Source organism: Monodelphis domestica, chromosome 1 (genome assembly GCF_027887165.1).
Source record: "Monodelphis domestica isolate mMonDom1 chromosome 1, mMonDom1.pri, whole genome shotgun sequence".
Taxonomy (NCBI): domain Eukaryota; kingdom Metazoa; phylum Chordata; class Mammalia; order Didelphimorphia; family Didelphidae; genus Monodelphis; species Monodelphis domestica.
In genome coordinates this window covers 503,119,067-503,146,638 of record NC_077227.1, presented here as the reverse complement: position 1 = coordinate 503,146,638, position 27,572 = coordinate 503,119,067, and the positions used below count along the sequence as shown (strand labels likewise).

Sequence of the window (27,572 nt, the reverse complement as noted above, 5' to 3'; positions counted from 1 at the left end):
GTAGTGGTGGCAGAGTCTGCAAAAAAAAAACCAAACTTTTGAGGATCTCTCAATTTTTCAAGGAGGAATTGGGACTTGAAGAATGACTAGGATTTAAAAAAAACAAAACAAAGAAAAGAAAGATGCATATTCCAGAGTTGAAAAGTGTGATTCAAAGATCTGATGAAGAAATGTGCTTGGGGCTTCCTGAGGACCATCAATAGATCATCCTGTCTAGTAGAAAGGCAAGAGAAAAAGGTTTGAAAGAGACTAGAGCCAAATTGTGAAGACCTTTTGAATGACAACCTAATGATTTTGGAGATTATCCTGTACTAAGCAAAGACATAACCTGAGGGCTACTTTAGGAAAATTAACTTGGTTTCCTAAGGAGGTAAGCCTATGTATATGGAAGGGTCAGGAGCATGCCAGCATCACTATGGGTCCTTTCCCTGAAGGGAAGGCCCTAACATTGTCTGCCTCCCTTGGAAATGGAAGGGTTAGTGGTGATGCTCCCCTGGGGTGGGTCAATTTACTCACCTACTAGGCACATCTTCTCTAGCTGCCTTTGTAAAATGGTTTGGAAAGGGAAAGATTAGAGATATGGGCACCTGTTGGGAAACTTACAGCATGTCAAATTGATAAAAGACAGCTTGAACTAAATGTTCCCTTCTGCTCTAAATTTATGATCAGATGATAATAGAAGTTTGGCTGTTGGGATTAATATGGAAGCCCTGGAGGGAAAGGAGTCAGAGAGAGTTCAAGGTAGAAATAATCTGGCAATATAGAGGTTGAGTTAAGCAAAGTCCAAGATAATTTAGAAGTTGGGTGCTAGGAATTGACATAGGGATTTCAGGTGAGTTGATCTATAACAGACCTGAGTTTGATTGTGTCATCTTGTGAAGGTATAGTAGCTTTGTTCCTTAAAAATTAAGGTCTATGGGGAGTGTGTGCCTGGCTCTTTCTGAGTATGTGTCAATAAACATACACATAGATAACCTGTGGGCAAAGCATTTGCCCCCTTGGAAAGAGGGTCCTTACAAGTGCTGAGAGAGAAGAGGGGAAACAGAGACAGAGACAAAGAGATATGCATATCTGCTTGTGAGGTATTGAATCCAGCTAGAATTGACTGAAGGTCAGACCTAGTCTCAGTTTCCACACCTATGAATTGAAAAGACCTGAGATCAAGTTTGACCCCAGACACTAACTGTGTCTCTAGACAAACCCCATAACCTTGTTGGTCTCCGTTTCCTCATCTGTCAAATGAACTGGAGGATGAATTGGCAAACCATTCCAGTAACTCTACTATGAAAACCCCATATGGCGTCGAGAAGGGTCAGCCACGATGGAACATTGACCAGCCTCAGACTATTTTGTAAATACTCAACACTCCCTTCCCAGGATTCCCCAGCTTTCTTAACTAAGGGCTTTTGGTTGTTATGCAAAGCAACCTACCAAGTCAAACCTGGTACGGTCCTACACCCCTCACACATGCAGCCTGGCCTTCTGAGACTTTGACCCTCTAAAATGACCCCAGCTTAGTTCTTCTTTGGGACCCCCCAGCACGTTCTGCTCTGCGGTACCCCAGGTGCAACTCCTTACGCCAACTGGAGATCATCATTTTTGCTGTATTGGCTGCTTCCTCAAAAGATGGCCACTGTGAATATGCGGGAACTGCCGACGCTAATTTGAAGAAGCTGTGAAGGCGCTAGGGGTAGAGGTGTGAGCACGGGGAAGAGGTGGAGCCAGAGGTGAGGGAGGTGGGGGCCAGAAGCACTGTTGGAGAGGCAGGGAGGAGGGAGGGGCCTAGGGGAGCAGCTTTAAAAGGAGAAAGGGGAAGTCTGGTCTGAGAGAGTGGGCCAATTGGAATTGTTGCCTCAGGTAGTAAATTTACAAGTTGTCAGAAGTTTGAATCGCCTTGGGAGCGGAACCCGAAGTAAGGAGAGCGGAGGCAAAGGGGACCACGTGGCGACCTGGGCCCTACTGCCAAGGCTTACTTAGCTGATTGGCTAGACAGAGCTCCGTACTGTGAGCATCATCAGATCTAGGTCCTGGCAGCAGGTAAGGAGAGGTATCAGACTTGGCTATGGGCAGAGATGAACTCTGCTCCTCTTCCCAGTCAGACTTCGCTTCACGATTCGGGCCCCTGCTTCCCTTGTGTCCCTAGCAGAAAAACCGGGGATCCCACAGAGTTGTTCTTTTCAGGGAGGTGTTTGAGAGAGGGGGTCAGGGTTCCGGTTTTTACTACTCCAGTCTCCGTAAGTTGGGTGAATCAAAGCACTTTCAAGTGTGGTTAAAGTTGCTCTGATTTTCTAACGGGACTTGTTTTTTTACTCTCTTCTGGAAAAATAATTTCTGCTTGAGAAATAAGTTGTGTTACAAATAGTTTGTTTCATTGATCCTTTATCCACTCCTCCAAGAGACTTAAAAAAGATGCAATATTTCCAGAGCAAAATATTCCTTCCCAGGAAGACCTGAGTGCTACTGGATATATATGGCAACCCTGCAGTAGCAGTGACCTGAAATATGAAGTCCTGTTTTGTCTCGCACTCGATTTTTGCTAGTGGGCAATGGGGAGAGCTGACTGCCTTCCCAGAGCTGGAAAGATGAACAGAAAACTTTGAGTTTGGGGGTGTTACTGGGTGTGTTATCTTTATTTTACTGACTACATTGTGTCTCTGTCCTTATACTTGCCAAGTAGATCAATCAAGGTTCATTAGGTGGTTACTGGGTGCTAAGCACAGTGCTGCTTAGCATTCTAAGAGGCAAAAAGGAGTCCCTTCACTTAAGGAGCTTACATGTGAATGGGGAAGAAAACACATCAACCACTTTTTACAAGTAAAAGCTATACAGTTTCGAGGTCAATTGTAGGCAATTTCAGAAAGCACTAGTATTAAGGAAGCAATGAAAGGCTTCTTGCTGAAGGTAGGATTTTAGTTGAGATCTGAAAGAAGCCACAAAGGAGAGGATTTCAGGCATAGGATAGCTAGTGAAAATTAACTGAGTTGGGAGATGTAGTGTTTTGTTCTAGAAATACCAAGGAGGACCATATCTCAGAATCATAAAGTACCTGTGAGTAAGATTGACAAGTGAGGAGAGGGCCAGGCTGTGAAGGGCTTTAAATACCAAACAGGGTTTTACATATGGAAGATATTTCTTGGAAGAAATAGGGAACCACTGGAGTTTACTGAATAGAGTCAGGGATTCCATAATCAGACCAGCACTTGAAGATCAATCTGACCACTGAATGGAGGATAGATCCCAATGGGGAGAGACTCAAGGAAGAGAGTAGATAGCAGTCTGGCTGACTGCACTAGTATGATGGCTATGTGAAACAATGGAAGTGGAACTATATGAAAGCTATTACCAAGGTAGAATCTCCAGGCCTTGACAATTGAAAATGGGTAGGAGTTTGGGGGTGGGGTGGGGAGAAAGACACTGAGTTCTGTTTTTTGAGTTAAGATGTCTATGGGACACATAGTTCTGAGGCATCCAATATGTACTGGAGATGTAATATTGGAGGTCTCGAGAAGGTTAGGAGAATGGAATGGGTGTCTCAAGCGTGCACATTGTAGGTTTGCCATTGCAGAGACAGAGCACCTCTTCGTGAGTGACAGGGGTGGAGGATAAGATAGTGGGAGATTTCTGAGTCATGTGAGATAAAGAAGGGAGAAGAGGGAGCTCTTCTGACTTGAATTCAAGTGTTTCAGTGAAGCATGCTGCAACACCTTCAAGGAGGGGTAGAGTGAGTGCAGGGGAGGGGCTCAGCTAGGCTGACAGGATTAGTAGACAGGATTAATAGCCACTGTTTTGAGTTGTATGATTTAGTTAAATACTAATTTAATGCATACATGGTCCTGTGAGTCTGCTTAAGATTTTGGTTCTAATTACTTCAAAACCAAAGTAATATGATTATTCATTACACAGGGAGGAAAACTGAAGTACAAAAGGTGAATCAAGGACTTACTTTTATTGCATGGGAAAAGCAAAACCCAGGAATGAGACAGGAATGTGGTCTCCTTGATCATTTATTAGCCTATTCTCTAAGACTCTCCAAAGCTGTCAGCACTTGCTTTTTCTTCCCTATCTCAGCCATTGACATATGAAAGTGGAAGGATTTACTATAGTCAAACCCTATGTCCACCGAGCCAGGTGGATGCCCTCCTTAGTTGTAGGGCTCCTGAAAGGCCATGGGCTTTTTGACCCCTTACTATGTCCCTCCACCCCTCTATTGGAAATTGTGTGTGGAAGCTCAGTATATTGGTTCCAGAGTTCAATGGATTCAGGAGGCTTTGAAAAGAGTGTCAGTTTCCTAGTTGGTAGAATGAATTGATAAGTCTTAAGCCCTGGAGGAGCAGAATGAGAGATTATGTCACTGAAAAATCAGTCCCTATGGACCTTTGGATAAGGCTGTTATCTCCCTACAAAACCTTAGTGGATGTTTTAGGTCACGGTGATGGTGACAATGATTGTTGTTGTTGATTTGATCACTTCTGAATCTTTGTGACCCTATGAACCATAGCACTCCAGGTCTTTCTATCCTCATGCTCTCCTGAAGTCTGACAGGGCTCATGTTCATTGCTTCCATGACACTAGCTGTCTCAACCTCTTCCATGCCCTTCTCCTTTTGCCTTTAATCTTTCCTAAAATCATGGTGTCTTCCATTAAGTTCTGTCTTCTCATTATGTGACTCATTAAGTTTTAAGCTTCAGCAGTTGACCTCATGATGAATTTGATCTCCTTGCTGTCCAAGGGAGTTTTCTTCAGCACCACAATTTGAAAGTATCAATTCCATAGCACTCAGCTTTCCTTATAGTCCATCTCTCACAACTATACATTGCTCCTGGAAAAACCATTTGTCAGCAAGATAATGTCTCTGCTTTTTAGTATGCTGTCCAGATTTGTCAGAGCTTTCCTTCCAAAGAGCAAATGGCTTTTAATTTCATCGCTGCAGTCACTGACTCCAATGATCTTTGAGCCCAAGAATAGTTTTCAAATAATATTTTATTTCCCCCTATTACATGTAAAAACAATTTTTAAAAAAATGTTAAGGCTTTGAATTCCAAATTCTCTCCCTTCTTCTGACCTTCTTTCCCTTCCTCCCTCCCTCACTAAGATAGTAATCAATCTGATAAAGATTTTACATATGTAATCATGTAAAACATCTTTACATATCAGTAATCTTGTGGAAGAGATCTCAAATTAAAGAATAAGAAATAAAATAAATATAGTTATGTGATGTCTTGGATCACTGTATTGCTGAGAATAGTTAGGTTATTCACAGATGTTAAAGAAATACTGCTGTCACTGTGTACAATATTCTTCTGATTCTTCTCATTTCACTTTGTATCAGTTCATGTAAGTCTTAACATATTTTTCTGAAATCATTCTTGTCATTTCTTATAGCATAATAATATTCTATCACTGTCACATACCCCAACTTGTTTAATCATTCTCCAATTAATGAACAGTCCCTCAGTTTCTAATTCTTTACTAACCCAAAAAAGAGTTGAAATAAAATTTTTGCACAAATGGGTTCTTTTCCCTTTTTGGATCTCTTTTGGATACAGACCTAGTAATGATATTGATGGTTAAATGGTATGCATAGTTTTAGAGTCCTTTGATTATAGTTCTAAATTTGTACTCAAGAATATAAAATCTGCCACTGCTTTCAGTCAGAACTTGTTTTAACTAACTATAGATGATGACAATGATGGTGGTGACAACTTACTACAAATGATGATGTCAGTGGTCAGTTTGGCACTCTGCATGTTTGGAACATCTCTTTCTTTAGAGAGAAGTAACCTTTAGGATTCAGGGGTGGAGATAGAAAAAAAAAAAAGACTTGTGGAAGGGAAACTTTGGCTTTCTTCCCAGCTCTGAGCAGAACTCTGTCTGCCAGTCTGCTTGCCCTCCTGTTTCTCTAGGGTAGAGTGGTCATCATATGAACCTCCCCTCCCATATCTGAAGTCAATTGTTCCATGAATTCCTGGGGAGATCCTGGATGACATTTCAATGTTGAGGGTAAAGAAAAATGTTCACAGGACAGGCTGCCAGTGATTTGTCCTTTTTTAAAAATAGATGGTTAAAAGAGAAAATTATTTTCTTCATTGTTAAAAAAAACACTCAAACTTAAAGTGTTCTTCTAGCTTTCCAAATTCTGCTCCAAAATTAGCTTCTTCATGAAGTTTAAGCTTCCAAAACTAACCTTGTCTACCTCTGATTACCTGTCCTTATGATTGTTCCTTATACCTTGTACCCAGAGCTGCAATTAGTTAACAGTTTCTCTGTTTTCCACTATTAGTTGAAGAGTATTGTATGTCTTTAGGTTTTATTTCCTCCCATACAGTGGAGTGAAAGGGCTTCTCCAGGACAAGGCCAGGCTTCTACTTCCCTTCTCCTGGTATACCTAACACAAACTTAGAGGGAATGAGACGGTTACCTTGAAGGAGCTATCTCCTCTGCCCTACATCCCTTTTCAAACCCCTATTCAGACTTTTATTTCTGTTTCCCTAGGATTTTGAAATTGGTACAGGAACTGATCCCGAAGATCATACCTCAAGGACCTTGCTCTACCTCCTGCCAATTGCCCTTATGCTTTTGGTACCTGAAGGAGTTTTACCTAGACTGTCTGGCTATTTCATTGCCAGCCCCACCATCCTGGGACAAGAAGTCATGATCAGACAGAAGGTACTTCTGAAAGAGCTCCAAAACCATCTGGAATTCCTTGTGGGCTGCTCAGTCTGTGCCAAGCAAATGAATGAAACAACATATATATGGCAAATCATAGATCACCACTGTTCTGGGGAGATCCTCCTGGCAAGAGTCAAAGGAACTCCTCCACATCAAGGGTGGAGGAAGGTCCGACGTAGGCCTATCTTCCCTAACCCTAGACGCTATGAAGAATGCCACTACTACAGACCTGGGATAGGCTGCAGGAGACATAACCAGTGCACACTTGCCAGCAGCCCAGAGGAAGCACTGGTTTGGACTTTTGAGAGGCAGAACTGTATCCCCAGGCTGTGGCTAAAAGCAAGAGTGCAAAAAAGCTGGCACTGCCAGAATCCCAAGAACCAAAGAACAGTCGAGAAAATTTGGGCAGAATTTGGAGGCTACTTTCAGGAAATTTGTAAGGCTTGCTTTGAGAGCTGTCCTCAACGGGTGACACTCAGGGCTCCAAACCTGATGTGCCCAGAGCATTTGTCTTCTGGCTCCATTCTGGTACATAGAACAAGTGAAGACCAGATGGTGGAGATCAGGCCCAAACCCCGCAGGCGACGTCTCTTACTAGAATATTGTATGGTTGTATCTAAAGGGAAGCCATGTCAGTATGGGGCCACCAACTGCATATATGCTCATAGTGACGTAGAGATGGCAGTGTGGGAAGCTGAGACTATGGACTACCTGTTTCGCCCTGACTTGATTCAAGCCAGAATAGAATCTGAAGGAAGAGCTGGAACCAGTGGTGAGGATAGTGCTGATGTGAGCCCAGTCTTTCCACCTCAAATTGAACTGTACTGCCAGACCTGCCATGTGACTTTCAGCTCTAAAGAGAGTCTCAAGAAGCATTGCTCCTCCCTAGAGCATATACAGAGAGTGTCCTATGACAAGGGGGCCTTATGGGAATATCAGCCCCCCACCATTGGAGTCAGTGAATTCAAACTGTGCCCCAGGTAAGACCCCAGAAGTGGAAGACTTCTCTTCTCCTTTAGTAAACACCTGGTTTTTGTTTTTTCTTTTTAAAAACTCTTTCCTTCCATCTTATAATACATACTAAGAACCAGTTCCAAGGCAGAAGAGTGGTAAGGGTTAGGCAATTGGAGTTAGGTGACTTGCCTAGAGTCACACACAGTTAGGAAGAGTCTGAAGCCTAACTGGAACCCAGCACCTCCCATTTCTAGGCCTGGCTCTCTATCCACTGAACCATCTAATCGCTACAGCAAATACTTATTGAGCATAAATTGTGTGGCCCATCCTAAGTCCAGGCACTGTGGAGGGAGGGAAGCAGAGTTAGAGTGTGCTCCCAAGGAGCTTTTTTCCCCACTCTTCCTCTTCTCATTTATTTATGAACAAATATTAAGGTTCTTTGTGCAGGCTGACTGGGCTTGACTCCATAATAGCAAGCTATATCTGCATAGTGCATGGTTCACTCTCAATCAGTCAACAAGTCACACTTCTGAGTGCCAGGCACTGATCAGTACAAGGGATACAAAAAAAAAAACAATCCCTGCCTTCAAGCAGCACACATTCTACATTTTAAATATAAAAACAACAGGTAAGCAACATGCAAAATGTAAATGTATCTACAAAGGGAAATGCACAATTTAAATGGAAGCTAATCTCTGAGAAAGGTCCCCAGCAGTGTGTGGGGCTTATCAGGGATAAAGTGATGTGGGGAGACCAGGAAAGCCATCTTATATTCTAAAAATGGTTTTTGAATTTTCACAGCGAATGTTATTTGGCCATCCTTATAGCAATTCTAAGAAGTAAACAGGGGGACAGTTATGTAGGTAGCTCAGTGGAAAGAGTTCCAGGCCTGTTTCCTAGTTGTGTGACCCTGGGCAAGTCACTTAATCCCATTTGCCTAGCCCTTGCTCCTCTCTCAGAGTTGTTATGTTAGTAAGACACAACGTAAAGATGAAAAAAAAAAGTAAACAGGACAAGTATTTTCCAATTTTTCAGATGAGGGGACAGAGAGGCTTAAGTGATCTGTCTCTGGTGAAAGTAATCTTAAAGCGTCAGATCCAATTGCGGAATTCTAGCTACCCGAGTTTAGCATTCTTTCCATTATATTACATGTAGACCCAGTCTACTCTTAATGCTCTATCCCAACCCCAACCTTCCAAGACTCAGCTATCTGGGGAAAGACTGGATACCCTAGCAACTCCTTGCTCTCCTTACTCACCAAAGTCCTGGATTTCATATAAGTGGAGCAGACCTCAGATCCCAAGCTAAAGTTTCATGCCTATGGGGAAAAAAGGCTACACTCATCACTCCTTTTACATATTTCTGTCCCTTTCCAAACCAGAACATTGAGGGTGTCCTATGCCTCATAGGATCATAGTTTTAGAGTTGGAATAGATTTTATAGGTATTGAGTTCAGGCCTCTCCTTTTATAGAACAAGGAAGCTGGGGCAAAATGTTGGAACTTGCTCAAAGTCACATGGAGAGTAAGCCTCAGTTGGGATTTGAAACCTCAGGTCTTTTGATTCTAAATCCAGGATGCTTTCCATCTGTCTGATACTACTCCATGGGGCAGCATGGGGAAAGGGTAGATAGAGCAAAGCTTTTCTTTTCCTCATTCTTCAGTTGACTATAATCTTTGGGTTCTCAATTTTGTCAGGCAGGATATGTGTCCATACAAAGATGGATGTGCCAAGGCACACTCCCTAGGAGAGCTACAGGAATGGATTCTTCGGGCACAGACAGTCCAGATGAGGGAGGACTTAGCCTGGAAGCATGGATTCTTTTTTTCCCAGGACTGGCTTTTTCATGAATATCAGGACAGTGGCACTGATGTGTTGTTGGTGAGTAAGACTTAGGGAAAAGACTATGAAGAGGAACTTCAGAAGAGGGGTGAAAAATTGGAAGGTCTCAATTTTGACCCCATAAACAGTTGGGGTAGAGATTGGGTTTTAGCAGTATTTCTTCTACTAACAGCCTCCTGTGCCTGTCTTTCCCTCATCAGAGAAAAAGGTCTGTAGGTGATATAAACATGTACTGTAGCCAGCCCCTACAGTGCCAGGAAGAGGACAAGAAATCACACTGCAGTTGGAAATTTATCATCCACTCCAAGGTTTGTGACAGTTTGTTGGGGAATTAATATATATGTGAAGTTTCCACTGTACTCTTAGTATTTAAGGGTCTAATCAAGCATCCTCCTCCTAACTCTGGAACCCAGTCACTCCAGATGTAGTCATAGGGTAGCTGTAGTAGTAGAGGTAGGACAGGGGGAATTAAGTGATCTAGAAAGCTTGTGCTAGAGTAGGTCCTGACATCTGAGGGCAGCTAGTAAAGAAAATATTATGGCTTGAGAATCTGGTCTGGCTTTTGGGGCAAAAGAAGGGGATTATACGAAAGGAAAAGGAGAGGGAGAAAAAAGTAGGGGTAGATGAGCCACACTGCTGAGGTTACACCATCTTTCTCCTCCCTCCCTCTATAGAATCGACAACCACTGAGATGTGTGGCTCTCCTCAAACATCACATGGGAGCAGTGTTCTTCTTGGTGGGTCCTGGGCTTCCACCAGGACAGGCTTATGCCCAAGGTTCTAGGTTCCGGGTATATGGTGCTGCAGTGATGACCTTCCATGTGGAAGTGCATGTGGAATGTGTCACCTCTGGCAGTTATGATCAGTGGGTGACCTTTGCCTTTGAACGTGGACCTTTGCTGGTACAGAAGCTACGCCTGCAGGTGGCCCCTGAGATCTTGCCCACCTGTGTCCAGAACCATGATTGTCTTCTGGAAATGACTCACTGGCACAGTGGGAATCGCTGTGTGGTACCCAGTGTGGCCAGGACAGCTGAGCAAGTAAAACTTCTAGCCAAGTACAATGTGAGCTCCCAGGAACTGGGCTACTACAAGTTGATGACTGCAGCCCAGATTCCTATAACTCAAGCCAACTATCGGGACAGGATGCACCAATTCTTGTTTGTGGAGGAGGAGGCTCAACAACAACTGGTGGACAGGTAAAAATGGGAGAGAGGCATTGGCTGGGGTAGAAAGGTGGGAGATTGGAGGTGGGGGATAGGACACGAAACAGAACCCAAGAAAGAGGACAATGACAATCCAGGAGACCTAGTTCTATGACTAGTTAGCTAAAGGACCTTAGACAAGTGGTATCAATTCTGAATTTCATTTTCCTCATCTGACAAGTGGGGATAAGAATATCTAATCCATGTAGCTAAGTGGATTGGTGAGATTCAAATGAATTTATGTATGAAATCAAGAAAAGCACATTGGAAAATACCTAGTCCCAATGTCAGGAATTAGACTTTTGCTGTCAGGATCTGTCAGGATCCAGGGGTGAGGTTGCTGACTTCTCAATCATGATCATTAGCTATCTTGAATCAGTTGTTCTACGGTTTATCTGAGATATACCCTCAGATATCTAAGATAATCAGAGTCAGAGGAGATCAAGAAATGTCAGAACAGAAATATGTAGGAGGAAGTTGGGTGGGTTAGAAGAGAGCCAGAAAAGTATAGCCCCCTAACCCATTGTTCCCTTTTCCACAGACTGAACCTTCAGGTGCACGGCACATTGATCTCCAAGGTGCAGACCTTGGCAATGGGCATGAAGTTTGACATACAAGGGAAAGTGTATGTCAAGGGACAAATTCCTTGCTCCCTGACACCAGACACAGACCATGGCTTCTTGCTAAGCAGGGCCATTAACACTGCTTATATCTCACCTATCCCTTCCCCTGACAACCGTGTGTATGAGATTCAGGTGAAGGCCAATATCACTTCAGAGCGAAATGTATGGCTTCTTCTGCCAGCTCATTGCTGGTCCTCTTTGTGGCTTGAGATTAGAGATTCCCAGCTTCTGGAAATCCAGTTCCAGATTGACAGGATGGTATTTGGGATGTGGCACCAAGCCATTGATGCACTTTATGATGAGAGAGTGGTCATACCTAACATACCTGCCTGTTCTCTGCCTTCTTTGATGCTGCCTACCCAGGAAATATCTTGTAATGAAAAACAGAAGCAGGCCATCTCCTATATCACGGGCACAGCCAGTGAGAAGACCCAAGTGCCTCCACTGCTCATTTGTGGCTCATTTGGGACAGGAAAGACATACACACTAGCCTGGGCTTCCCTAGAAGTGATCAAACAACCAAATACCAAGGTGTTGATCTGTACCTACACGAACAGGTAAGCCAGGCTTTCGGTCAGGATTGGGGCTCAATTAAACTAACACTTAATTTACTAGGAGCACACTAAATTGTGGGCCTACTTGCTGAGTCTAGTGCATAGTCCAGTATAGTCTAGTCTTGTACATTGTAATATATAGCATATGATGCAATAGAGATAAAAACGTGAAAATGGGACATAGCTCTTTCTGTGTTCTTCAGTCACTTTGTAGTCATATTTGACTCTTTATGACCCCATTTGGGGTTTTCTTGGCAGAGGTACTAGAGTGGTTTGCCATTTCCTTCTCCAGCTTAATTTACTGTTAAGGTAACTAAGGTAAACAGGGTGAAGTTACTTGCCCAGGGTCACAACTAGGAAGGGTCACATTTGAACTCAGGAAGATGAGTCTTCCTGACTCCAGGCCTGGTACTCTATCCACTGCACCACTAAGCTGCCTTTTATTCTTTTTAAACTTTACCTTTGTGATAATTAAAATGTTTGGGAGCAAGGGAAATATATATATCAATTATGACCGCTCAAATATGTTTTCTACTGTATCTTGGTTTTACATAAATATAAGATGGTCACCAGGGAATATATTCCCAATTTATGAATATGCCCAAGCCAACTGGGTTTTATAGAGAAATTTAATTTATAATATGCTGATTAATCAATAGAAAAAGAGAGAAAGTAAGCAAGGAATAAGAATGAATAAATCAGTCAGTTGGTTTTATCACTCACCCAAGATCTCTCTAGGTAAGGCTTCTCATGCCAACCTCAGGCTCCACCTTCAAGAGAGCCCCTTTCAAGAAATGTTTCCAGAGAATTCTCCTCCTTCAGAGCCAGCCTTCTCTCCTGGTCCTCCAACAGAGCAACCTCCTCAGTCCTCCTTCAGAGCCACCTCGCTCAGAGCAAAACCTCTTCCCCCTCTCCTCAGCAGAATGTCTCCTTTAGGGACAGAGGCTGTCTTTTTTTTTCCCTTTTCTCTGTATCCCCAGAAATAAATAGCATAGTATCTTGAACACAGGAAGCAGGATATACCTATTAAAGGGAATTGAAGTTATTGAAGGAAACCTGTATGTAGCCTTATGACTGAACTCTTCTGTTTCTTCTCTGCAGTGCTGCTGATGTCTACATTCGGGAATACTTTCATTCCTATGCCACAGCTGGACACACTGAGGCTGTGCCTCTGAGAGTCAAACACTCTGAGAGCTTGCTCCATGAGACAGATCTAACCACACTGCAGTATTGCTGCCTCTCAGAAGATGGGAGTTCCTTCCGCTTTCCAACACAGGATGAGCTTGAGCAGCACCCCATTATTGTCACTACAACCACCTTATCCCACAATCTTCGCGTGCCACCTGGCTTTTTTTCCCACATCCTCATTGATGAAGCTGATCAGATGTTAGAGTGGGAAGCCATAATGCCCCTAGCCTATGCCACCCAAGGTACACGCATTGCCCTGGCTGGGGACCACTTGCAAAGGACCCCCACACTCTTTAACGTAAGGGACAGAAAATCTGCTGACTATTCACTTTTCAACCGGCTGTTCCAGTACTACGAGCAGGAGACTCACAAATTGGCTTCTCAGTGCAAGATCATCTTCCATAAAAATTACCGTACCACCAAAGCCATCATTCCCTTTCTGCTTCACAATTTCTATGGGTCCAGCAAAATCCATGTTGAAGATAGTGGAATTCCTGAACATCCCTGGCAGTATCCACTTATGCTTTGCTATATGCCTGGGACTCCTGAGAGAGATATCTCAATGACATCATGGTTAAACAAGGCTGAAATAGTGGGAGTCATTAAGAGGGTACAGGAATTCTATCATGGCTGGGTTTGCCAATGGGGCAGCCCTGATCAAAAGCAAATTTGTGTTGTGTCCAGTGGTTCTCAGGTAATTAGCTCCTCCCTTCTTCTTTGTCTTTTCTCTCCCATAGGAATAATAGATAGAATCTTGGTTTGCAGACAAGCATATAGGACCTTATCTATCAATTCTCACCTCCAAACTAGAGTTGTTCAAATGTCCAGTATGAATTCTGGGAACCCCATGATCCTTCACATGATCCTTGAGCAATATGATAGGGAAGGGGATGAAGGTAAGGGGAGAAGTAATCACCTTTTAATCTTTTTGTGGTCAAACTTTTCACCCCTGTAGAAAAGAAAGGAGCTCTGAGGTCCTTCTTCATCACTGTCCAGTGATTCATCTTGATCAAGTATGTGTTTGCAGATAAGCATGCGCAAGAGGTAGCATGTTCTAATGAAGGTGGTATAATTTAGTTTCAAGGCCTGCTCTCACTCAGACTGACTTTATTACCTTGTTAAAGTAACTTAACCTCTCAGAGCTCTCTAGGCAACTCTTTAAGAGGAGATGCCAACCTGCATTGGTAGAGGGTTCCCTCAAGTGAGAGTTCCCAATACTAATGGCATCACAGGTCTAGTTCTTATCCTTAGCCTTAGCTTTTGTAGATAAACACAGCAGAAACACAGGTAGTAGAAGAATGATTGCATTTAGCAAACATCCCAATAGACAGCTCGGTAGCTCCATGGATTGAGAGCCAGTCCTAGAAATGGGAGGTCCTAGGTTCAAATCTGACCTCAGACACTTCCCAGCTATGTGACCCTGGGCAAGTCACTTGACCCCCATTGCCTAGCCCATACCACTCTTCTGCCTTGGAGTCAATACACAGTATAAACTCCAAGACGGAAGGTAAGGGTAAAAAAAAAAAAGATTTCTTAGAGGAAGTGGGATTTTGCAAGCTATGGAATGAACTGACAAAGGTGGCTTACCTTTTTATTGTGCTAGTTGATATTGGATAAGGAGGTAAAGAATATATTGAAGGATCCTTCCCCCAAAAGAAGGCCCAAAAAAGGTACCAGGCACTTTGCTAAGGGCTTTTACAAATGTTATCTCATTTGTCCCTCAAGGGTCACTGTATGTATGAATCTGGAATGGTATAGAAATCTTCAGTATCCTCTTTCATACTAAGATAGTTCTGATGGGGTTGGCTTAGGTCTGGGCATTGGTCATACAGGTTTGGTCATACAGGATGTTGAAATCTTGAGGAATTTTGCTTATGTTGGCCTGAGGTCACTGCTTGATCATCTCCCTATTGCTTTATTCCCTAGGTACAAAGACTGAGGGAAGAACTGAGGAAGAAGCAGTTGGGAGAAGTGGTAGTAGAGAATGCTGAAAATGTACCTGGTAGGTATCTTATAAGAGGCATAAAATTGGAAGGTGGCATGACTAAGTCCAATAGAGAAGAGATGGTGGGGTGCCCTTAGCTATCATTTAGAACCTCATTCAGTGGCTGGTCACTTTCTATTCCTCTTGCCAGGACCTTGAGCAATGGATGGAAGATCCCTGTCTTCTAATGCCTAGAATCCTACATAAGAAGACATATTGTGGACACGAGAAGGGAAGGGAATAAGCATTTATATATGTACCAGACACTTTGCTAGGGGCTTTTACAAATGTTATCTCATTTGTCCCTCAAGGGTATGTGTGAATCTGGAATAGTATAGAAACCTTCAGTATCCTCTTTCATACTAAGATTATGGTCAGGCTTAAGTTGCCACAGGTAGAAGAGACCCTTAAGAATAGACACTTAAGGAAGCTGGGTGTTGTGTTCCCTTTATAACCAAAGCAGGGATTCTTTTTTGCTTAGCCTGATTAGAGAGATGACCTTGTCTACATTCCATTTTATCCAGAAATAAGCTAGCAGTGGGGTTAGGGGAGAATCAGGACTTATCATTGGGACCAGAGGGGAGACAAAGGTAGGAAGTGGGGATAGAAAAGTACTGTCAGATCATACCACCTAGATAGCTCTTGATGCTAGATGTCAAACACCTTGATTACCCTCATCCTACAGGAAGAAAGTGCATAACTTCAGAACTAGGTCTATTTGGAGGACTTCCAGGGGTCGATCCAAGATGCCAGAGTAGAGGAAGCACTTAGTCTGCCTCTCCCAACATTCTCCTCCAAGTACTTTAAAATAACACCTCAAATTGAAATCTGGAGTAACAGGGAAAACAAAAGGTCAAGAAGAGACATTTGTCTCATTTAACATAGCAAAAGAGGTTAGAAGGAGAGAATAATGTGAGTGGAGGCTGGCCTAGAAACTACATGGATATAACACCAGTCTGTCCTGATATCCTGGAATCTAAATACAACTGTACCAATATTCTAGAACCAGAGGTCAAAACAGAATTGAAAGAATTCACCAGTCACCACCTGAAAGAGATTCCCAAAATGAAAAGTCCTAGGAATATTCTAGCAAAGTTCTAGAATTCTGAGGTCAAAGAGAGAATATTCCAAGCAGCCAGAAAGAAACCATTCATATATTAGGGAACCACAGTTAGGATCACATAAGATTTAGTAGCTATCATATTAAATGAGTGGAAGACTTTGACTATTATATTCCAGAAGGCTAAAGAACAAGGATTATAACCAAGAATAATCTACCCAGCAAAACTGAGTATAATCTTTCAAGGGGGAAAAAACAAAGATCCAAGCTTTGGAGACAAGCATTCCTTGATAAAAATTGCTTAGAAAAATGGAAAGAAGTTTGGCAGAAATTTGATATAGACCATTATCTAATACCATATACCATGATATGGTAAAAATGAACAAATTATTTAGACATTAGAGTGATCTCATAAATAAATCAGGGGAGCATGGGAAAATGTGCCTGTCAGATATGTGGATAATGGAAGCTTTTATGCCCAAACAATAGATGGAGAGGATGGGAAATGAATAATTTTAATGACATGAAATTTAAAAGGTTTTCTGCAAACAAAACAAATGAGGCCAAAATTAAAAGGAAACTGGGGAAATTTTTTTACAGCAATTATTTGTACTAAAGGTTGCATTTTTCATATATATATATAATATATGGAATTGAGCCAAATTTATAAAAATAAGAGCCATTCCCCAGTTGATAAGTGGTAAAAGGATATGAACAGAGGGGGCACCTGGGTAACTCAGTGAATGGAGAGCCAAGTCTAGAGATGGGAAGTCCTAGGTTCAAATCTGGCCTCAAGACACTTCCCAGCTGTGTGACCTTGGGCAAGTCACTTAACCCCCATTACCTAGCAAGGTAAAGGTTTTAAAAAAAAGGATGTGAACAGGCAGTTTTCAAAAGAAATCAAACCTATCAACAGTCACATAAAAAAATGTTCTAAGTCACTACTGATTAGAGAAATGCAAGTTAAAATAACTGAGGTAACATGGTTTACATGACAAAAGTAAAATGACAAATGCAGAAGAGGATGTGGAAAAATTGGTTCACTAAAGCATTGTTAGTGAATTTGTGAACTAGTTCAACTATTCTGGAAAACAATAAAAACCACACATGCCCTTGCCCCAGCAATACCATTACTAGGTCTGTATCCCAAAGAGATCAAAGAAATGAGAAAAGGACCTATTTGTACAAAAATTATTAGCAGCTCTTTTTGTGGTGGCAAATAATTGGAAAGTGATGGGTTGCCCATCATTTGAAGAATCTAAATGAGTTATAATACATGATTATAATAGAATACTATTCTGCTATAAGAAATGATGAGCAAAATGGACTCAGAAAAATCTGAGACAACTTATGTAAACTGATGCAAAGCGAAGTGAATAGAATTAGAACATTGTACACAGTAACTGCAATTTTTTTTTTAACCCTTACCTTCCATCTTGGAGTCAATACTGTGTATTGGCTCCAGGGCAGAAGAGTGGGAAGGGCTAGGCAATGGGGATCAAGTGACTTGCCCAGGATCACACAGCTCGGAAGTGGCAGAGGCCAGATTTGAACCTAGGACCTCCCGTCTCTAGGCCTGGCTCTCAATCCATTGAGCTGCCCCCATAACTGCAATATTTTAAAGATGATGAACTGTGCTACTCTGTTCTAGACAATGATCCAAGACAATTCCAAAGGGCCCATGATGAAAAATGCTATCTCCAGTGAGAGAAATGATGAACTCAGTACAGACTGAAGCATACTTTTTAAACTTTCTATATTTTTCTTGGTTTTTGCATGTGTATGTATGTACATAGCTAATATGAAAATATGTTTTGCATGACTTCATATGTATAATCAACATTTCTTGACTTTTTAAGAGGTAGGGGAGGAGAGGGCAAAAATTTAGAACTCAAAGTTTTAGAAAATGAAAATTTAAAAATTTGCAGGTAATTGTGAAATATTTAACAAAATGAAGATACTTAAAAACAAAAAACTAGGCCTATTTGGAGGGCCTCAGATGAAGACCCAGGGGTAAATGTCTAAGAGCTCTGGCTCTGGCTGCTTCTTTGTTCTACAATGGTAAAAGGTGCCCATGGTAGGTTCTTCTGCCCCTATCCCTACCCCCAGTTTTCTTAGGGTTATCTGGCTTCTCTACCCTTATAGGGTTTTTTTTTTCCCCTAGTCTGACTAAATTCGGATTTTTCAAATTGGTTCTTTACCTAGGTCGTGAGTTCCGAGTAGTCATCATCAGCACAGTACATACCCAGGATAGCCTGCTCAGCAACTCAGCAACCCATCTGGAATTCTTCAATGAGCCCCAACTACTAAACACAGTGATGACCAGGGCTCAGTCACAGCTGGTTGTTGTGGGTGATCCCATGGCCCTATGTTCCTTTGGACATTGCAAAGAAATATGGAAGGACTTCATTCTAAAGACCTTTGAGCAAGGCAATGTTTTTCCTGCATTCCTCAAAAAGACAGATGTGGAGCAAAGTTCCTTGCTGTGCCTGGCCTGGCAAAACAGACTGATCTCTGGTGCAGCAGCCAGGGAGGACTTCTTAAAGGAGGAAGAGGATAACCATAATGTCACTACCTCCCTGGGTGTTTGATGCTGAATTCATTGGTGTTGACCTTATACTGTAGGAGCTTCTAGAAGAAGAAAAGAACATATCTTAGAACTAGTGGCATTTGCTGCTGGGTTTGATATTCTATCAACGACCTTCTCTCCATTATAACAGTATTTAAGCTTTCCTGCATCAGTGTTGAAGAAATATCTACTCATCCAGTCCAAGAGAGAACCTACAGGAGCTATGAACTGATTAAATTAGCCTTACATGTTGCCAGAAATAGCTTAGAGGTTTAGATAATGGCAGGAAATTCAGCTCTTTGTAAATCCAAGAATGACATATATAGTATGTTAAATGTTGTTACTGGGTTATAACAGACTAAGACTTATTACTAAATATTGTTTTCATACTTGCAGCTTTGCTGGCCTAAATTTGTCCAATGTAGCCATCACTACAGCCACTCGGAGTCAAGACTTAACCTGACCACCTTTAACAACTGAGTCTTCAATAACTGGAAGCACCTGTGTGTACAAATACTGGCTTAACTAAAAGAGTTGGATGTGGGTCAGCTATGTGTCTCAGTGGATAAAAAGGTAGGCCCAGAGACAGGAAGTCCTGGGTTCAAACCTTCAGACATTTTGTAGTTGTGTGACCCTGGGCAAGGCACTTAACCCCCATTGCCTTGCTCTTATCACTCTGCTACCTTAGAACCAATACATAATACTGATTCTAAGAAAGAAGCATTAAAAGAGTTGGATGTGCATAAGCAATAGATTTTCTCTGTCCTCAAAGTACCTCTTTGGATGTACCAATAAGATCTAAATCATAAATATTCTGGAAACATCTACAAAAGACAAGTTTACAATAAAATGCACATTGTAAATACAAATAGGCTGGTTTTGTTTGGCTTTTTTCATTTTCTGGAAAAGCTGGAATTCAAAGTTGCCATCAGTGTCTGCTCAGATCTTTTGTTGGGGAAAGTTGGCATTTTGTACATTTTTGTATATTGTGGTATGTTATTTCTACCAGCAACTGTGGGTCTTTTTATTTAAAATCTTAAAAACCTGTTCATAGCCAACATCTCTGGGTTATTAAGGATTTCTAAATTCAAGTTCAATGAAAAACATACTACTTTATATTGCCAGATCCAGAGATGGACTAGACTTCAAATAAATTCATTAAGGGGACTCATTCTTTAAATCCAGTTCCATGTAACAAACTGATTAAACTTTTCAGTGCCAACCACTGCCCATAATTAAAATATAGTCAAAAAAACAAACATCTCTCCCCACAAGGAGGTTATAGTGTACCAGGAGTGGGGGTGGTGATGTCTATTTACCTGTAGAGCAAGGAAACACAAGAACAGTTTATGGAAGTGAAGAGTACTAACTAGGGGACTTGAGAAAGACCTGTTGTAGAAGGTGGATCTGGAAAAGAATTGTGAAAGAAGGGAGAGATTCCCAGACATGGAAGTGAAGAGAGGGAGCACTCCAGGCATTGGAGACCAGTCATAGACAGAGGCACAGAGGCAGATGATGGACTATAGAAAATGGTCAGTCAATGCAATAATTCCAAAGGATTCATGATGAAGAAGGCTATCCAACTGTACAGAGAGAACTGATGGAATCCGAGTACAGAATGAAGCATATTTTCTTTCACTTTATTTTTCTTGCATTTTTTTTTTGCTATGTGGCTAATATGGAAATATGTTCAAAATTTTTCATATATATAAAGGGTATCATATTGTTTGCTTTCTCTATGGGTTGGAGGAGTTGGCTGGAGGATGGGAGATAATTTGGAACTCAAAATTGTTTAAACAATTTTGATCAGCTAGAACAAATTACCACCTTAAATTCTTTTTTCCATAGATGACTTCTGTTCCATTCCAGCTCAAAAAGTCAATGATTCTATTTTAGTGAGCCTAGAATGCCATGCAGTTTATCCTCTATTTGCAAGAAAATAGTCATCTTTCCAAAAGAACACAACAGTAGTATACTCACTGTATTATAGCTTTACATAGAGAGAATAAGGGCTATTATTGAGAAGCAAACTGCACACCAACAGGAGGTGAGTTATAATCCTAGTGGTAGCTTTTTGAACTGTTAAAATGGTTAAAATACCATAAAAGAATATGGAATCAGAGCTGGGATGAATCAATAGTTGAAGAGAAACAATAACTTAAAAGCTCCAATAAGTTTTGAATGGAAACTTTCTAGACTATAAGTTCCATGAGGGAAATGAACTCCTCTTATCTATTTCATGTCTTCCCCCAGAGACTAGCATAGTATTCTATTTATTATAGGTATTTAAAGTTTGCTAAATCAGCTAATTCAATGAAAGGAAAACTGAATGAAAAATTTAAAAGTATTAAATATTTACTATGTTTCGCCTATTGGGTTAAATGCTAGTCATATGAATAGAAAAAAAGAGAGTCCCTGCTCTCAAAGAGCTCACATTCTAATTGGGGAAGGTGACCCATGTAAACAAATTCATCCCATAATGGAGGGCAAAGCACAGAAATCTTTAAGGGTTCAGTGGTAGTGAAATGACAAGATCCCTGGTCTTTAGGGTGTACCAGCAGAGCAGATGGTAAGGCTTAGAGGACTAGATGACGCAGTGGCAGTGCAAATAATAAGACCTAATGATCCTACATCTTACTGGAAGGCATGTAATTGGTAACTCTGAGCTCATCCAAGTGGTGTGAACAGCCAAGTCACTCTTCCCCAATTGGCTTCCCAGACTGGATTCTGGGCAGGCTCAAATCAAGAAAGGAATGCAGGGAAGACAAGAGGAAAAGCAAGAAATTCAATGCAGTCCTATTCAGTCAATCCAACAAGTCAACAAGCATTTAAGTAATTGCCATAATATATGCCAAGCTCTGTGTTAAGCATCAGGAATACAAAAGACAAAGTAAAAAATAATTGCTGCTCTCAAGGAACTTATATTCTGCTAGGTAGACTCACTTTTTGTTCAAGCTTGATTGGCCTACTTGCTGTGTTGCATATATGGCTGATTCACTTTTGGTTGACCTTGTATATATTAGATGATCATGGATTTAGAAGTAGAAGGCACTTCAAAAGCCCTCTAGTCTTCTTTTTGCAGTTGAGGAAACTGAGACCCAAAGACATTAAGTAATTTACTCAAGGACAAACAGGTCAAATGTATGGCCAGGTGCACAGTGGATAGTGTTAGGCCTCATGTCAGGAAGACCTGAGTTCAAATCTGACCCAGACATTTACTAACTCTGTGACCGTGGGCAAGTCATTTAATCTCTAGTGGCCTTAGTTTCCTCATCTGTAAAATGAGCTAGAGAAGAAAATGGTAATCACTCCAGTATATTTACAAAAAAAAAAACACTGAGGACACAAAAAGTCAAGACACAAGTAAATCAATGAAATAAAAAGATAGGTAGAAAACAAAGCTGGAATTTGAATCCAAGACCCCTGATCCCAAATTCAACCCTCTTTGCACAGTGCCATTCAGGGCTATGAACATTTATTTCTTATACTCACACATCCCTCCCAACTCTTGTGACATATAATCTCATTCTAGGCAGAAATTAACTCTTGTATTTATACCCTCTCCCAAGAGGTACTTAATAAATGCTTGTGGATAGAGCAATATACACATGATCATTGGAGGAGGGAGGAAACAATAACAGCACACATCATCAGGAAAAACATCCCCAGAGGGATCCGCTGAGCATGAAAGAAACTAGGACTAAACTGGGATTACTAAAAGCTAGAGCAGAGGAGGGAAGTGCCTTCCAGGCACTGGGAATAGGCTGGCCCAGGGCAGCTTGGACAACATGGAATTCCAAGGTTGGAAACATCATGGAAGTCAGATTGGTTGGAGAATAAGTGTGCATGAAGGCAAGCAATAAGCCTCGAAAGATAGTCTGGAGCCAAATTGTGATGAACTCAAATGCCAAATTGAGGAGTTTGTGGTTTATCCTAGAAGTAACAAGGAACCAGGGTGTATGGGGTGTTTAGGGAGAAGTAGTATCTCTGGTATGGAGGGCTTGTCGTGCCCTCCTAGGGCAGCTCTCCAGCCTCTGACCCCCACCTGACACCCAGCTCTCACTTGTGGCTCCCAGTAGCTGCTAGCATGTGGCAGCGGCCACATCCCCGGGCAACGGCTTTGACAGGTCGGCCAAACCTTGTGAGGGTAGCCATCGGGTCGTCGCTGACCGCTGGTGAACCAGGGCTTTGCTCACCCAGCATGTGAAGACTGCTTCAGCCTAACAGACGGAAGAAACCAATAAGAAGGTTCAACGGCTGAGAGGGTGATGCAGCAAAGCACTGTGGAGTGCTTAGGGCGTGTTGGAGCACAAAAGACAACACGGCCATCCAATGAAGCTGAGGAAGTCTCCAGGTGTAACGACTTTTCCTGCCACTGGACCCAGGCTTCCAACGCCGAGAGAGTGGGACTGTCTCTGTGCATCGACTTTTCCACTTAAATCTCCACACACAAGTGTCTTTGTGCACACTTATCTATCGTAGATGAAAATGCACAAAGACAATCGTCATCCTTGGTTACCGAGACTACTACTACTAACAAGGAACTATTTCTCTGACAGAGGAATGGCATGGTTAGACTTGTAGATGAGGAGGATTCTTTTGGCAGTTGTGTGGAGGTTGCAAGAGGCAGAGACTAGAACCCAACAGTCCAACTAGGAGGGGGCTGCAGTAATCCAAGTAAGAGAAGATAAAAGTGAAAGAAGGTGGTAGCAAAATGGAAGTGGCAAGAAGGGACCAGCAACAAGAGAAAGATTATGGAGGGAAAATGAACAAGACCTGGCAACAACAACATAATGATAACTCACCTTTATAGTGTGCTTTCCTCAGGAAAAAATGCCTGAGGTGGGTATTGTATCATTATCCCCATTTTAAAGATGAGTACACTGAGGTCCAGAGAGTGAATTGAGTTGGCAGAGGTCACAAAGCTGAACAGTGGCAGAGCCAGAACTCAGTCAAATCACAAGATAGCAAACTAGAAGAAATCTTAAAGTTCATCTCATCCAATATCCTCATTTTACAGAGAAGGAAACTGAGGCCCAGACAGAACTCTGTCCAAAGTAATAGTTAATGCACAATTGAGGGAGGGGAGAATTGAGGGGCAGTCTTGTGATTTATCAACCTCCTCCCTTGACTCTAATGCCATTTCTACTACAAGAAGTCTGGTACCCTGAATTCCAGTCTACTACTCTTTCCAATATAGTGATGAGCGTCTGCCCATGACCTGGAGAAGGCTGGAGAATTCTGCCCTTCAGCTCCTCTTACACTTACTTGGCTGCCAGTGAACTTCTACCCCAGAGACTTGACTTTGAGTGGCCTGGACTCTGACTCTGAACTTCCCTCCCTCTGAGAACTCCTATTTACTGCCATCAACTTCACTTCACACTTTTTATCAGATTGCATTCAAAACACCTTGGCATGAGGAGAGGCTCACATTGGGGCATGAACAGCAGCAGCAGCAACAGATGGTTTGTGCCAGGGAGCTGCTGACCTGGTCTCTGCTCTGTCCTAGGAAAAGATGGGCAAGGAGCCCAGGTGTGGGTTGCAGCGCCCCCTCCCACCCCCATGGCACATCTTACATCAGTCACAATCTTCTTGCATTTGAAGTTACAGAGCTCCAAGGGGATCCAAAGTCAGAAGTGATCAGAGCCAGCCTCCCAGAAAACAATAAGGGAGAGAAAGAGGAACCTGGCATCCGGAGTTGGATAGAAATGAAAAAAAGGAGGCCTGGAATGGGGAGCTTACCCAAGGTCAGATGGCCCCTTAGGAACATTGAAGCTAAAGTGGGAAAAGTCTTAAATCATCCGGTCCAATTCCTTTATTTTAGAGATGAGAAACCTAAGGCCTAGAAAGACTAAGTATCCTACCCAAGGTCATTCAGGTAATGAGAAACAAGAAGTAATATTTAATTGAGCACTTTAAGGATTATACTAGGGCCTTTACCCACATTCTTTCATTTGTAGCACTCAACAACCTTAAGAGCCAGGTGCTACAAGCTTTATTATCTTGCCTAAGATCATACAGTTACTAGGGGTCAAAGACCAGGTTGCAGCTGAAGCCTTATTGATTATAGCAGCTGGGTGATTGAGGATACAGCACTGGACTTAGAGGCAGGAAGACCTGAATTCATTGACCTAAGGCCCTTACTAGTGTAACTCTTGGCAAGTCACTTAACATCTTTTTCCATTTCTTTATCTAAAAGATGGTGATGAAAACAGCCATAACCTCATAGGGCTATTGGAGAGGATCAAATGAGATAATATTTATAAAGTACTTAGTACAGTGCCTAGCATATCAGGCTCTTTACAAATGCTTGTTCCTAGTAATAAATGTTAGAGGGGATGTGGCAAAATCGGGACATTAATGCATTGCTGGTGGAGTTGTGAATTGATCCAACCATTCTGGAAGACAATGCCCAAAGGGCATTAAAAGACTGTCTAGTCTTTGATCCAGTCATAGAACTGCTGGGTTTATATCCCAAAAAGATAATAGGAGAAAAGACTTGTACAAAAATATTCATAGCTGCACTCTTTGTGGTGGCAAAAAAATTAGAAAATGAGAGGATGCCTTTCAATTGGGGAATGGCTGAACAAATTGTGGTATCTGTTGATGATGGAATACTATTGTGCTCAAACTGGAGGAATTCCATGTGAACTGGAACAACCTCCAGGAATTGATGCAGAGTGAGAGGAGCAGAACCAAGAGAACAATGTACACAGAGACTGATACATTGTGGTACAATTGAATGTGATGGACTTCTCTACTAGCAGCAATGCAATGATCCAGGACAATTCTGAAGGATTTATGAGAAAGACACTATCCACATCCAGAGGAAGGATTGTGGGATTAAAAACTCAGAAGAAAAACAACTGCCTGATCACATGGGTCAATGGGGATATGATTGAGGATGTAGACTCTAAGCAATCACCCTAATGCAAAATTAATAATATGGAAATAAATCTTGATCAATGACATATGAAAAACCTAGTGGAGTTGCTCTTTGGCTATGGGAGGGGGATGGGAGGAGATGAGGGAAAGAACATGAATCATGTAACCATGGAAAAATATTCTAAATTAATTAATTAAATAAAAATATTCAAACAAACAAATGCTTGTTCCCTCCCCTCTTTCCTTCAGAATCAGGATTCAAACCAAGTTACTGCCTCCAACTTAAGGCTAATATTCTCTCCAATGTATTACACTGTCCTTCTAACTGGCAGAATTTGATAATGTCTTATAATATGATATCTAGACTTTTTTTTTTGGTCATGACTTTCAGGTAGTCCAATAATTCTTAAATTGCCTCTCCTGGATTTTCCAGGTCAGTTGTTTTTTCAATGAGATATTTCATATTTTCTTCTACTTTTTTATTCTTTTGATTTTGTTTTATTGTTTCTTGATGTCTTGTGAAGTCATTAGCTTCTATTTGCCTAATTCTAATTTTTAAAGACCATAATTTGAACTCAACTTCCTATCTCCTGGATGTGAATAGAATACTCTTTCAAATGCACCATAAATGATTGTAAGCTATATTTTCAGCACTAATAAATTTGATTAACCCTACAAGATCCAAGAAAACATTTTCAAAGGTAATGAATACTATGAGATAGCACTACTGACTGTTTTATCATTTCTAAGTCTTATTTATTAAATATTTCATTGTCAAGCATGTTGAAGGACAAAATTTGAGGTGAGCAAATGCCAATAACTCCCAGTTCCTGTGGGAGCATGGCACAGTGAAGTGGTTGGGTGGACCCCTACCTTTGGCCACCAAAATAATTATGACAGAGTTTCATCTCCCTATTGGTAGAGAAGAATGTATTTTTTTGATGTGCCCAGGCTACTTAAAAAAGCCTTCATTGCAGCAAATATATTAGAAATAAATTATTTGTATTCTGCATGCTGAGAAAGGATGATGATTGCTTGAATGCAGAACTAACTGGTAAAGCTAGAACACTTCCAGAGAAGGGGAAACAAGATGGTGAGGGGCTCAAAATCATGTGATAATTTCTTTTTTTTTTTAATAAAACCCTTACCTTCCATCTTGAAATCAATATTGTGTTTTGGTTCCAAGGTAGAAGAGTGGTAAGGGCTAGGCAATGGGAGTTAAGTGACTTGCCCAGGGTCACACAGCTGGGACGTGTCTGAGGCCAGATTTGAGCCTAGGACCTCCCATCTCTAGGCCTGGCTCTCAATCCACGGAGCTACCCATCTGCCCCCCATGTGATAATTTCTTGTAGGTAATGAGAATGCATTTCATGGGAAAGGAAATATTTAGTGAGTACATGATTTCCATATTCTAATATCTGAAGGGCTCTCCAGTGGAAGAAGAATTGGGATTCTGTGTGACCAAGAACAAAAAACTAGGGTCAGAGTATTTGCTTTGTCCCAGAACCTAAAGGGCTTTTCTATATGGCTCACATCAGAAATTTTCCAATATGTTGTCTCCTCCATTATACAATGTGAGCTCCTACAGATCATAAATTGTGCTTTCTATTTGTATCCCCAGAGCATAGCACAGTACTTTGAACAAAGTAAATGCTTAATAAATGTTTCATTCTTTCATTTAGTAGGCAGAACTCTAAGAAAAAGCCATTGCAGGTCACTATAATAATAAAGGGGTCCAAAAAATGAATGCATTGTCTCATGAGGAAGTAAGACCCCTGTCATTAGAACTATTCAAGTTAGATATAGTTAAATATTATAATGAATAGAGTGCTAGACCTGGAGTTGGGAAGACCTGGGTTCAAATCTAGCCTTAGATACTGCTTAGTTATGTGATACTAGGCAAATCAGTTAACCTCAGTTGCCTAACCTTTACTGCTCTTCTGTCTTAGAACTGATACTAAAACAGAAGGTAAGGATTTAAAAAGAAAAAAAAAAGAACTATTCAAACTACAATATATGATGGGTATTATAAAGAAAATTC

General features: G+C 41.5%; 1 protein-coding gene and 1 long non-coding RNA gene across 2 annotated transcripts in view; one reads left to right on the top strand and one right to left on the bottom strand.

Annotated features, from left to right (window-relative positions):
• The window catches only part of LOC103095881 (uncharacterized), a 69,103-nt gene that overhangs the window by 34,195 nt on the left and 7,336 nt on the right, over positions 1-27,572 (bottom strand). The window lies entirely within an intron of this gene.
• Positions 1,840-19,872, top strand: LOC103095597 (helicase with zinc finger domain 2-like). Its single transcript, XM_007475747.2, has 9 exons — positions 1,840-2,037; positions 6,493-7,649; positions 9,320-9,503; positions 9,665-9,772; positions 10,139-10,662; positions 11,210-11,848; positions 12,947-13,727; positions 14,960-15,035; positions 18,283-19,872. Exons 2-9 carry the CDS (start codon positions 6,571-6,573, stop codon positions 18,666-18,668), a joined length of 3,777 nt encoding a protein of 1,258 aa, XP_007475809.2. The 5' UTR covers positions 1,840-2,037; positions 6,493-6,570; the 3' UTR covers positions 18,669-19,872.

Coding starts and splice junctions, on each gene's coding strand:
- LOC103095597 (XM_007475747.2), top strand. CDS start 6,571: ATGCTTTTGGTACCTGAAGGAGTTTTACCTAGACTGTCTGGCTATTTC. Junction 13,728..14,959: donor TTGTGTCCAGTGGTTCTCAG/GTAATTAGCTCC, acceptor TTTATTCCCTAG/GTACAAAGACTGAGGGAAGA. Junction 15,036..18,282: donor GAATGCTGAAAATGTACCTG/GTAGGTATCTTA, acceptor TTCTTTACCTAG/GTCGTGAGTTCCGAGTAGTC.